General features: G+C 35.9%; 1 protein-coding gene across 21 annotated transcripts in view; it reads right to left on the bottom strand.

The window, feature by feature from the left end:
- Nucleotides 1-3,341: 3,341 nt before the first annotated feature.
- Nucleotides 3,342-12,749, bottom strand: part of FUT9 (fucosyltransferase 9) — a 104,355-nt gene continuing 94,947 nt past the window's right edge. For all 21 annotated transcript variants that reach the window (XM_085574865.1, XM_077782299.2, XM_085574853.1 and 18 more), the window contains one exon: nucleotides 3,342-12,457. In XM_085574865.1, coding sequence (XP_085430991.1) covers nucleotides 11,370-12,449 — 1,080 coding nt within the window. In that variant the 5' untranslated portion in view covers nucleotides 12,450-12,457 and the 3' untranslated portion in view covers nucleotides 3,342-11,369. The remainder of the gene's footprint in view (nucleotides 12,458-12,749) is intronic.

Raw genomic sequence — 12,749 nt, 5'->3', positions numbered from 1 at the left:
AACACAAACTTAAATTTAATGCATCAGAGACATGTAAAATCACTACAAAGATTAAGGGATTGATTTTGTAATTTTTGTAAGAGCTTTTGAGTGATTATTTTAAGTGCCACTGCTTACAGAGCTTTTTAATATCAAACAAATAGAAGATAAAAGAATTTTTCAGAGATCCATCATGAAAGACTTGAAAGTTACTGGAAACAAAGAAATATGCACTTTTGAACACATTCTCTTGTTGACCTGGCTCTCATATGGCTAATAGGTGGCCTACAGGATCAATCCTGCACACCAGGCAGTGCTATCCAGCTCTCAGGAATGTTTGAAGATGCATCTGTACTTTCTTGTTTCTGGGAAGTTTGTCCATGGTGCTGGAGAGTTCATGGATTCAAAGAAGCCAGAAGTGCCAGACAGATCCTAGATTGAGACTCAAGGTCTGTGCTGAGGCACAGCTGATAAACTCTGCTGTACACAAACTGAGTTTGTGCAGGATGATATGACTGTAGTAAATTATATGCTATGTCTAGATGTATTTTGGTTGGCTTTTCTTCTATTAGTCAGGGAGTATTGGATAACTGCCTAAATTATTATCCTGTGGTATTTGTCTGTCCCCTCAGCAATGCTTGCTGTCTTTGAGCTGAGGACTGGGGCTGGTGTGGTATAACCACAGGACATCTTGGATCTACATTTGAAGAAAAGGCTTCAAGGGTAAAGCCACCACTCTGGGTGTGATTGTTACATCCAGCTGATTGCAGTGCAATATATTTGTTTGACAAGCAGAACTGATTAAAAATCACCCGATTGCCCATGTACCTCGTTACATTTCATTTCAGGGCATTAAACTTAATGTGAATTAAATCTAATTCAGTGACTAGGAAGGGGAAGTGGCATGAGGGTATCGGGCTCACTACTTCAAGGTTACAGAACCTTGTATTTGTAGCTGGAAAAAGATTTTTTTTTAATGTCAAAATGCAGACAGAGCATGTAAAGATATACAGGTGGTATAAAAGCACAAGGCATGATATGTCTGAGGAAACCACATGGATATAAGGTGAAAAGAATGTCAACAAATGTCAGAAACTGCAGTAACAGGACTGGGCAGCTTAAAAAGCAGAGTGAAGTTCCTAGCTTCTCAGTGTGTATGTCTGAAAGCTGGAAATCAGCCATTAAATGATTGCTCCTGTTGCAGGAATAACAAAATTGTGGTATGGCAACAGTCTGTGACTATATAGAAATTATTTTGAAACCATTTGCAACTCTTCCATATTGATTAGCAATATCCCACTGAGTATGTGTTCTTCACACATGATGACAGGAGCCAAGAGAGGAATGAAAATGCAGTTAATGATATATTCCTCATTCAAGAATCCTGCCATAGAAAAACAAACTCTTTTAGGAAAAGGAACTATTTCAGAAAAATAGTGTTAAAATTAGTATGAAATTTCTGAAATTAAATTTATTTAGCAATTACTGAAATAATAGGTTTTTGATTAAAGACAGGAATTTTGAGAGTAATTTTGATCTTTCATAAAACCATCAATCAGAATGTCAGAAACAACTAATTTTGACTGGAAAATGAAACCTGATAATTTTTCACATTTCAACACAAGCCATTTTCTTTCTTTCTTTTGATTCACTGTACATAAAAATCAATTTTAATAACAATTGTTATTGAACTGCAAGTCATTAAGTTATTTTTTAATATGATCTTAGATAGGATTAACGATGAAAACACTCTGGGTAGGTAAGATGAGTTACTCTCAGACCCCATTTACTTTTTCAAACTTGTGACTATCTTATGTATACTGGAAATTTAGAAATTCAATGCTTGTCTGTCCATCTACCTGTAGAAACCTGTTCTGAGGTATCTTAAATTGCCACCAGGTCTTTGGTCTAAAGACTTGTTATTCTATCCAAAGGGTTTATCAGAACTGAAATATAAGTTGATATATTTCTTGTAAGGAGGCTTCTGTTTTAGTCTGTGTGGGAATTGACATGGAATATTTTGTGTTTTGAGTGGTGGTAGCCTACTCTCAGGCTCACTGGCAGCACACTTGTTTCAATTAAGTGTTTCATGCTGTAGTACCAGCCTGTGTAGAGCTTATGGAGAGCTTATTGTTTGTTTCACCCCATGAAGAAGTTGTGCCAACAGCAGCCTTATCACCCAGAGATGTAGTTTCAGCATCTGTAATAGCACGCTATTGCTGGCAGGGTTAGAAACCTGCACACCTCCTGTGCCCGACCCTTTTCTCTTTCAGGTGGCACTTCAGTGCTGTGCTTTCAGAAGTGTATCATTAAACTGACTGCTTCTGACAGGCAGAGAGACCTGGCTTTCCAAACACACAAGGCTTTGTTGGCATATCGACGAGAATTTTGTGAGAGGAAATAGAAGTGGATCATTTAAGAAGAAGGCTTGGCTTGTTTTAAAGACAGAAAATTCTGTGTTCTGCCCTAGATTGAATTTCTGAAGTGGATTTTGAATGGAAGAATGTGAAAGAGTTGTGTGTCTGTGTGTGTGTGTGTGTGTGTGTGTATGTGTGAAACGTGGCAGGGACTTCTGTCACTCATACTATAGAAAAGTCTGTCTGTCTCTGTGCTAGTCAAGGATGAGCTCAAGATAATGGTAAGTTTGCTTTAAGTAAATGGCAAAAATTAAATAAACTTTTAAAGAATGTATCCAAATTAACAAGGGTTTATTAGCTCAGAAGTAAATTTGGCTGTCTGATAGAAAGGAAAAGGATTTTTGAAGATCCCTAACCTATTTTTGAAGCTGAACAGCAGTCAGATGTAATATTGTGTGTTGGATAAACTGCAATTGCTGTGACCAGAGGATCTTTTCTTTTGGAAATACTGCATTATTTATTACATTTATTTCAGTGGCAGCTCTTTATATTGTTTGCACATGTATTTAAAAATAAATCTGTCACTATTGTAACCATTTACTATTTTAGATGCAGTTAATCTCTGCAAATGTAGGTTATTTGTACAGTAGATATAAAAATGAAAAATGGCCATGTAAATTGCTATTCCACATGGAAAAATTTTAATGATCATTGTTAAAAACAGGGCAAAGTAATGTCAATTACAAGATCATATTAATTAATCTGTACTTGTTGCTGTACATAAAAAAATTGCATGACAGTCTGTATGAATTCAGTTTAATCCTGAGCAGTTACAGGAATCCCTTGTGCAATAGCTTGAAAATGACCAAAATTCTGTTTGTGAAATCTCTGCCAGAAGTCATGGTTATGAGTAGCAACAATCTTCAGATCAGGCTCTTGATGAGAAGTATCACAAGAAGAAAAAGAGTGACATCAGACCTATGAAATAATGATCAGAGACTGTAGTACACTTGGAATGTTCTCTTTTTATTTTAAATATACCTATTACAATATTTTGTTAGGCTTATATAGAGCACTATTATTTACATGATTCAGTGTTTATCCTTTAGGGAGAATTCCAGTGCTCAATAAATAAGAGTCAATGAGCTGCTCGTTAACCATCTTGTAGTTTCAGTGTTCTGAAATATTAATTTCTCATAAATGGTGAAAGTCTGAAATAATTATGGTTACCTGTAGTTTCATTCAGTAGGTATCTTCAGCCTGCAGTTAAATTATGTTGAAAACTCTGAATATAGCTATAGGTAATCAGAAGAAAGTTCAACAACAACATCATACTAAAAAAATACCACAAAACATCAGTGGTTGATCTCTACATTTTCCAGATGCATCTCAGGGTGATGGTAGTGTTCAAAGGGAAGAAAAAATGTTTTTTGGTAGACTCCCTGATATAAAATGTCTAGATCATGGGGCAAAATATACAATCACTAATAAATAAAAAATACAGGTTTTTACAAGGTCTTTCAACATGGCATCTTAAAATGTGCCTGCAGGTAAGAATGGTTTCCATTATTTTTATTAAGATTCAATTTGCCATGGTTACTCTTTCTTACACATGAATTTATGCATTATATATATATATATTATATAAAACACGTGAAAATTTTCAGTACAAGGTATATCATTAGCTGGGAACATTGAAGAAAGGGTTCCTATCAGATCACACTCAATGTTATGTGTGTAAATTCAAATGTAAAAGAAAGGGACTTTGGTCCTGATCTTTCACTAACACAATAAATGTAGTCCCCACGTGTTTCTATGTACAGAACTTACTCTCCCTGCTGAGATTGTCCCAGTCCTGCCTTGACAACCACCCCATTTTCATGGGACCCATCACAGAAACGGAGTTTAAATCAGGACAAACAGCTTGTTTTTTTCCTCCTAATCCTCATTAATGTATATCAGAGGTCAAATCCATGGCACATTATTTAAGAGACTGAATATCTATGATGTTCAGCTATGGCATACAGTTTTATTTCCTCAGCAGGAAATAAAGACAGAAAGACAGCAGGGAAATGCAGCTTGTAACTACCAGGCATTTATCCTAGAAAATGTGACATTGTCATAATTATTGGACTAGAAACTTATGTTTATTGACAATGTGCCTATTTTTCAACAAAACATCATTGATTTCAGTAGCATTACAGTTTGGCAAAAATAGTTTCTGAATTATCTCTGTTACAGATTTGAATCTCTGGCACATTTAAGATGCTCACCCACCTATTCAAATAATATTTTAAAGCAAAATTAATGTTTGATACAAAATAACAGTTGTGCTGCAAATGTGGAAAAATAGTCTACAAAAAATAAGTATAAAAGTGATCTCAGATTTATGAATATGTTTCATATAAACAAGTCCAGATGAATAATCTGTGTTAGAAATGGCCCTTCATAGCCTGTGTCACAACAGAACATCACATTTTTCACAGTTTACAATAACACAGTTAAATTCACAATGTAATGACACCTTATATCAGAAAAATAGTATTTTACAAACTATACATTTGGCATCTATTTTTAGATTTTTTTTCTGCTTCTTTTTCAGTTCCTTTTTTATTTTATTTTTTTTTAATTTTCTTACAAAATAGTGCAAAATTACAGTGCGTTAATAGAAGATTTTGTAAATCCTAATAAAAAGTAAGTGTACTTAACTGTGTTGTTCATTCAATGGAAACAGTTTGGCACATTAGGATTTTGAATAGATGGAAAAGCTTCTCACTTCTTTTCAGTGTATCACGGATTCTTTAAAACATTAAATTACACCAAGGGAGTTAACTTTCCAAACTTTTTAATCTCAGCTCTTATGTGTGTTACAAAGCAGCAAAGAAAGTGTAGGTTTTGTAATTAACTTATTTGCCAAACAGCATCTATCAGGCTGATTTTCTCATGATGTTATAAAGAAATGTATTGATGGGAACATTCTCTTTCTGGTAATTGCTAAAGTGCTTATTTATAGTTTCAAGGTTCTATAGGAAATTTGTCCCAATTTTTTATATATGCATTGGTTTACCATATATCTTTCAAATTTTGCTATCAAACATTTTTCTATATCTGGATCCAGCCAGGACAAATCAAGCCAGGGGGATTAAGTTTCATCAAATCCTCTTTTCCACTGGACTAATTCATAATAAAGAATAACAAACAGTTGCTTTTGCTGCCAATTTGCAATGAGCAAATTATTTTCCTGCTAATTAATTACTTAAGAATGTTAATGAAGAGTTCCCCCAAGTATCAATAACTCATTTGTACAGACTGGCACCACACCTCAAAAAAATGCTAGTTCTCTTGTTACTTGGAGCAGCAAAGCCTTCTGCATTCCCATAAAGAAGCAGGGTACAGGCTGCAGGAGTGAGAGTGTCTTAAGCCACCCTGTGAGCCTGCCGTAAAATGCACAGAGGGTGTCAGATGAGTCTCAGCTCTGTTCCTGGCCTTCCTTGGCTGAAAGCAGCAATGCAAAACCTGCGACCACAGAAGCACCTTCCAGAGGTTGCCAAGCAGGGATCTGCACCAGCCAAGTCCTAACTCTGGCTGCTCAGCTGGGGGTGAGAGGCTCTGTGCCACATGAGTGAACCTCTGAGCTATTCACTCCACAGAGACTGTTGCTTTCAGTCAATAGCGTCGAGAATATGGTGACACAAAAGATTGCCAATTAATTACTTTTACAATAGACTAATGAAGTGACTTCCTCCAGTACGAAAACTGCTGGATGAAGTCTCTAGGCAAAGTTATTTCTCACAAGTTGATGGTTTTATCATCTGTATCGCCCTGTAGCAATTGTGCCATGAATTAAAATTACCACTGCATGGTTTATTTAATCAATTTATTGGTATTTCTGTACTTTTTATGAGCATATCTAACAAGTATGCTTTTTACATTGTTTCTCTGAATGTAGAATTTGCCGTAGCACTAACTAGATATTAAAATATTAGAAGGTAAATATCCATTAATAAGACAGGATTTTTCTAGCCAAGCCATTTCACCCTTGGCTCAATCCTTTGTTACTAGCATAGGAATCTCCCAAATCACCTGATAACTCTGGTAGAAGATTTGCCCAAGCAAGGAGCAAAAGATAAATGTGAAATAACGATCTTGTATAAATCGTATTGATTGATTGATAACATTTTCAAATCAATTTTATTAAAAACAATAACAACAAAAATCTAAAACACCACTGTCAGCCAAAATTAATGAAAAAGCCCACCAGCTTTTAGGTAGATATACAAATACTTCCCCTGGACTCTGTTCTCAATAACATACTAGTTTTAACCAAGGAAACACTTGAGTATTTGTTAAATTTTCACTGCTAGGTTTAAATATGTCAGAAATGTCCTTGTCAGCCTACACAGAGATACCTCTTGTTCCCACTTTGCACACACAGTGATTACTCAGTCTCACCTAGAATGAACCAAATACTTTCCTCACAGGAAAATCAGGTATGGCTGAGACTGACTCCCTGTAGGGCACAGTGAGTCCAGATTTTAGGACATGACCACATTTTATGCTTTCATCCTTGGACAGGCCTCAAAATACTACCTCAGCATCCTCAGCCACTCTGGCTTCTTTATGTCACATGGAAGTTCAGCAACCCAGCACAGCATGGGCAGGCTGTAAGCTGAGTGCTGTGCTGAGGGGGTGGCCTGAGGTGGTGGAGGAGAAGAAAAGTTGGGTGAAGATTTATTGGTTAGACACCAAATCAGAATGAATCCAAGCATTTCAGTGTGGACTGCTCAGTAGTCAGCCACTCTTTACTTTCTACAGACATGATGTAAAAGAGGCCACACAAGTTGGTCTCTGATGTCTATAGATTGCACTCTTTGGCACAATTCCTAAAGGCAATGAAAACATATTCTCTGGAGCCCCAGTGCATTAAATCATTTAAGATGCTCTTAAAATTAAGCACATGCTTAAGTCTCATGGTCATCTGCATACACTTTAGGTCTTTTTGTATCATGTCCAGAAGATTTTGATGCATGAGGACTTGTAAATCAAATAAGAAAATAAGAATAAAGATCCTTGAATCTAGATAAGAAATAGAATTATCTTATTGACAGATTTCTCTCTTCTCCTGAATGTTATTCTGCATCTAATAAAAAAGACAGTACAAGACTAACAGGAGTCCCATTCTTGAATAAAAAGGAGTAGTTATTGTCTATTTAACTGCTTGTTTAGAGATGGGAGAAAATTATGTGGATTTTATTCAAGCCTATTTTGAGAAAAAAACATGAGCATCCAGAGAGAACAAGTAGTTCTTTATTATGTTCAGTGATGTGAATTTCCCACATCTTGCTCATGGGAGCCTGCATGAACTCTACAAAGCCCCACATTTATGATCTATCAGTCAAACTTTCATTTTACTTGATCTGTTTCTTAAAAGACAAATATGTTACTGGATGTCTCCACTTTCTGTGGGCCTTGCTCAGGCTGCTTGCTCACTGTGGTATAGACATGTGGAATGAGGCATTCAAAGAAACTGGCAAGAGGATTCACTATGGAATGGGGATCTCATACTAAGCAAGATTTGCTGTGGACATTGTCTATGAAATAAAAGGAAAATTGCTTTAGAAGGATCTGCTGCCAGTTTTGTCTTGTACCTGCTCACATTCAGTAGGGTAAAAACACATGTGCACTTAGTATTTTATCTGGTTTGGGTCTTATTTTCCATACAGGGAAAAGCAGTTATGTTGATAGCTCAGTGCATGACAGAGAGACAAAAACATCCAAAGTAAGCCACTGTAAAAGAAAGAATGATGATACTCTGTGTCTTCACTGGCTGCTTAGTTAACTTGTGATGAATGCAACTCAAGATTGTTGTGGGCTAGCAAACAAAAGAAACTGAATGTCTGAAAGAATATTGTTGAGAAAACAATTAGAACTGGTGTGATTTCCTATCTTCTAGTTCACTTTTCTGCTACAATTATCTTCTTTTGCCAGTGATACCAAAGCACAATACCTATTTTGCCTAGTCCCTTCCACAGTTGGTTGAGTTTGCTCATTTTCTTTCACAATGATTTGTTATTTTTCTGTTTATGTTTGCTGCTCATGTAGAGTAGATCACAAAAGAAGCACAGACCTCACCAAGCTGAATGTCATATACAAACTGGAAGCAGCCTTAGGTGAGTTAAGTGTCTAGGTCTAGGTAGGCAACCTTTATGCATGCATGGAGCACAGATGTTTTGTATCCACTGCTTCACAACATTTACTATATAGGCTTAACATGTCTAAAAATGCTTCATCTTTTGTCAGCAAAGATCTTTATATCCAGAACTGCTTAAGGCCTGATACTTGCAGATCACCTTAAAATCTTCATAAAAATTGGCTCAATTTTGTTCCAGCACTTACTCTTCAAGAATGCCACAGTGGCATTAGGGTCATGTATATTTTTTGGATTTGGTAATGATTTTTATGCATAATTCTGGATTAGCTTTCTCTCCTGTTTTATTTATCTTTGAAGCAATTTTAGCAATGTTTCCTGAATGAACTATATACAAGCCTTGTGTGGAGCTTCTTGTGAAGAGAACAACATTCTTTCCAGTTCCATGGAAAGACTTTCACATTTTTTAAAATTCAGCCTAAGATTAGCCATGCTGACTGGATCTCGTCCTTACAGAGGTAAAGACATTACTTAGAAGATTAAAATTCAGTGTATATTTCAAAACTTTCCTGTGTATACACTGACAAATATTTGTAGTAACGCTTCATATATCTTATATATGCTTGCTTGTTATTACTATAAGGACTTAGCTGAACTTGCTGCCAAAAAACCAGTCTGAATTGACCCAAGGCCTTCTAGCACACAGAAAAACTCTCATGATCTGAAGTGAGGAATGGTTGTACAAATTCACTTTTCACTGAGGTCAATGCAAAGGACTTCCTAATTCCAGCACTGAGGGAATCAGGTTATTGAGCCAAACCAGTGGTATGTTCAGTGACTGGGAATTTCACACTCCTCCTGGAAACAAAATGTTATGATGTCCTGTAGGACAGACTATAAGCTAAAGCCACTTGCCTTCAAAATGATAAAATACTACTCAGATTACATGCACATCAGAAGTTTGTTTTAAGAAGACTCAGTTTCCTTATATTGCATTAATTTTCAAGGTAAGCTTATCTTGCTGCATACTAGAATGCTGGTGAGTTTAGGTGATTCACAGTATATTGAAATCTAGCTGGATCAGAATACAGGTTTTGAAACCATAGGCAGAGCAGAAGTAATTCCATAACTTTTCCACAGGGTTTTAATTTCTAGAAATTTAACTAATTACTCTTATGGCCTTTTGTGTTTCTATTCCAGCCTGTAATAAGTCCCATTGTCTTTCGCTAAATATTTATAATTTATCTCTCATTTCCTTACTGCAGCAACATTTTTTTCTGCAAATTTAATCTCAGTTACTTGATTGACTACTTTTCTTGATCAGGGTCTTATACATCCCATAAGCAAAAGTCTTTTCAGTTTAACTTTTTTCTTTTTTCTTTTTTTTTTTTTTTCAGTAGCAGGTATGATTTGCAGAACTTTGACCTGAAAATCCAGGCTGATTGGCTTTCATTTGATACCAAAACATACCCATACATTTATGTCATTAAAACAACCTTGTACATATGAATGTATATGGCAATCAGAAAATTGTCTTAACTGAAGGAAAGAAGTAGTAAAATAAAATTATACATGTTTGAAGCAGACATTTTAAAAGTTATGACAATCATCACAATTTTGTATTTGCTATTAGACCAAATTTAATACTTAAAAATCTACTTATATTATCAAATATTGACAGCAGCTGTTCCTCTGAAGAGTGCATTTTTAATACCTCTCATAAAAAATATTTTCAACTTCCCAAATTCACTAGTATAGTAGGTTGAAATGTTATATAGCAACCTGATAGCTTACTTACTGAATTTCAGCATGTTTCTCTGAGAAAACTGCTTAGTAATTTTTCCCCACACTTGTGTCTCATAACATCAAGTTGTCCAGCTACAATAAAAATTCAACAGATCTTTACAGAACTGGGGGAAAATTCACTATAATTCAAGAAATTATATAAGAGAGTTTTCTGAAATTTCTCAGCAAACTGCTTCTAAAAATCCATTATTATCAGCTGAATTCAGTGCATACGGCTGATGTAATCAAACACCTTTGTTAAAATTTGTTTATCTCACTACTTAAAGCCCTGGTTCAGGTTAAAAATACTTGAGACATGTTGAGAGCCAAGGGTGTGCTGCATTTGAATACAGTTAAAAATTGGATGAATCTGGGCTTTGGTCATTTTCTCTAAATCTGACCCTCTTTCAAGGGTAAGAAGGGATATATTCCTGAAGCAACATAATGGGACTGTTTGTTAAGAAACCTTTTTAGAAACAAAGACTATCCAGTATTCTAATACATTTTAAAACTATAGTTCTAGGTTCATTACCCTTAAAAGGGGAGCACTTAATCACACTTCCATAATGTTAGGTATCGTACTCTACTGTGTACTTAAATGCAAGATGAACATATGAAACTTTACTGTCTTTTGAAGTATTACACACGTCTGTCTGGAACAACAAACTATGTTCTTAAAATTTTCTTTTTTTCCAAATAGCTTAAACAACAAAGATAATGTTAAAAAAATGCTAAAAATGACTACTTCAAGTGTAAGACTGGGACATGTTTCACAGAAAATGTGGAAAATTTTGTTTGAAATTTATAATAAGCAATCAAATACTTTTCAGTGCACATAATTAGTATCTGTATTATAATTTGAAACTGGGTACTGATGACTGCTGCTGATCTTTTAAAATCTCTTACAAAATATAAATAGGATAGCCAAGAGATAATAACTTATAAACCATGACATGAGATTCTCTTTTCCTTCCTTTTTTTCTCTTTTCCTTTCCTCTCCACTTGGACTGAAGTCCTTTCTGGCTTCTTCAAAAAAATGCACACACACGCACACACCCACACCTGCCCTCCCCCCCTCCCTGCCCCCCCCCCCCCCCAAATTAATTCCAAAACCATTTTTCTAAATTTCCAATGGACTTGTATTCCTGATGTCTTTTCACATGATCACAAGCAAGACATGCATGTGATTCCCAGAACCTAGGAAGATGCACTGAAAAATCCTTCTTCCAGTTGAAATAACTAAGATACATCTTATTATTTTTGTCAAGCATCAGAAGATATTCTGCCAGCTCTCTGGGGGAGAGAAAATCTTCCACATGTATGAAAGAGTCTGCTGGAATGTAATTTTCATAATTTTCTCTGGAAGGGCCCAGTACAACTGGTACTGATCCAGCCAGAAGAGCATTGTAGAGTTTCTCAGTAATGTAATCTTTGTGGATTGAATTTTCAAAGGAAAGGTAGAATTTGCAGGTGGAGATAGTTGGAATCAAGTTCTTGTCATTGACGTAGTCTCCGAAGGCTTGTCCATAGGTGTGGATTTCAATGTATTTGCTAAGCTCATTGTAATACTTGACTCGAGCGTGCTCAGGGTTCCAGTTACTCACAACCCAACAGACCAAGTTTTCCTTACTTGGTACTTCAAATGTGAAGGAACTGGTGCCAACCATCATGAAGCCATAAGGCACCTGGATATCTGAATCACGCCGGTAAGTCAGGGTCAGGTTAAAAAGGTGTTCAATGCCACTCTTTTGTGGAGTATGAGTTGGAGACTCCAAGTTCATCCAAATCCACTTCTGGAATGGTGGCCTGGCTTGCTGAGGTAAATTAGCCAGATCCCAGCTAATGTCTCTGTGATGAATGAGGACAGCGTGGGATCTGTTATATAGCGAGCGGTCAATAGTCAGATGGCACCCGGGGATGTTGAACATCGTTTGGCAGGATGTTAGATCAAATGTCTGACCAAACGGCCAAACCCAGATCAAAACAGTAGTTTCATTGAGATTATCAGTTTTGGAAGAAAAGAAGTTCTTCATTTTCAACACTGAACTGGCTGATTCTATAGGACCAGAGATCCAGCTATTTGTTGGTTTGATATAAATTAATATAAATGCCATGAAACAACCAAGGATAATGAAGATAATAAAAAATGGCCGGAAAATTCCTTTAGATGTCGATGTCATAATTTGCTCTGAAAAAAAAAAAAAAGAGGAAGAGAAAGAAAATAATATCAGGTATTAAATTACATATATATGTGTCCTGTTAAAACAATCAGCCATCATAATAGATAGAACTTCAATAACACTGAATCGCAACCTCAGAAATTTCCTTTGGAGAGGGCATGGGTTCTTGTGCTCTGTGACAAAGTGACAATATTTCCCTTCTTCACATTAAAAGCTCACTGACAAATTAATACCAGGATTTTAATATGTCTCATACTTGGTAAATTAGTACATATTGAGAAGTTTTTTTGCTCAGAACCT

Source organism: Lonchura striata, chromosome 3 (genome assembly GCF_050655825.1).
Source record: "Lonchura striata isolate lonStrDom1 chromosome 3, ASM5065582v1, whole genome shotgun sequence".
NCBI lineage: Eukaryota > Metazoa > Chordata > Aves > Passeriformes > Estrildidae > Lonchura > Lonchura striata.
This window is presented reverse-complemented; position numbering and strand designations above follow the sequence as displayed.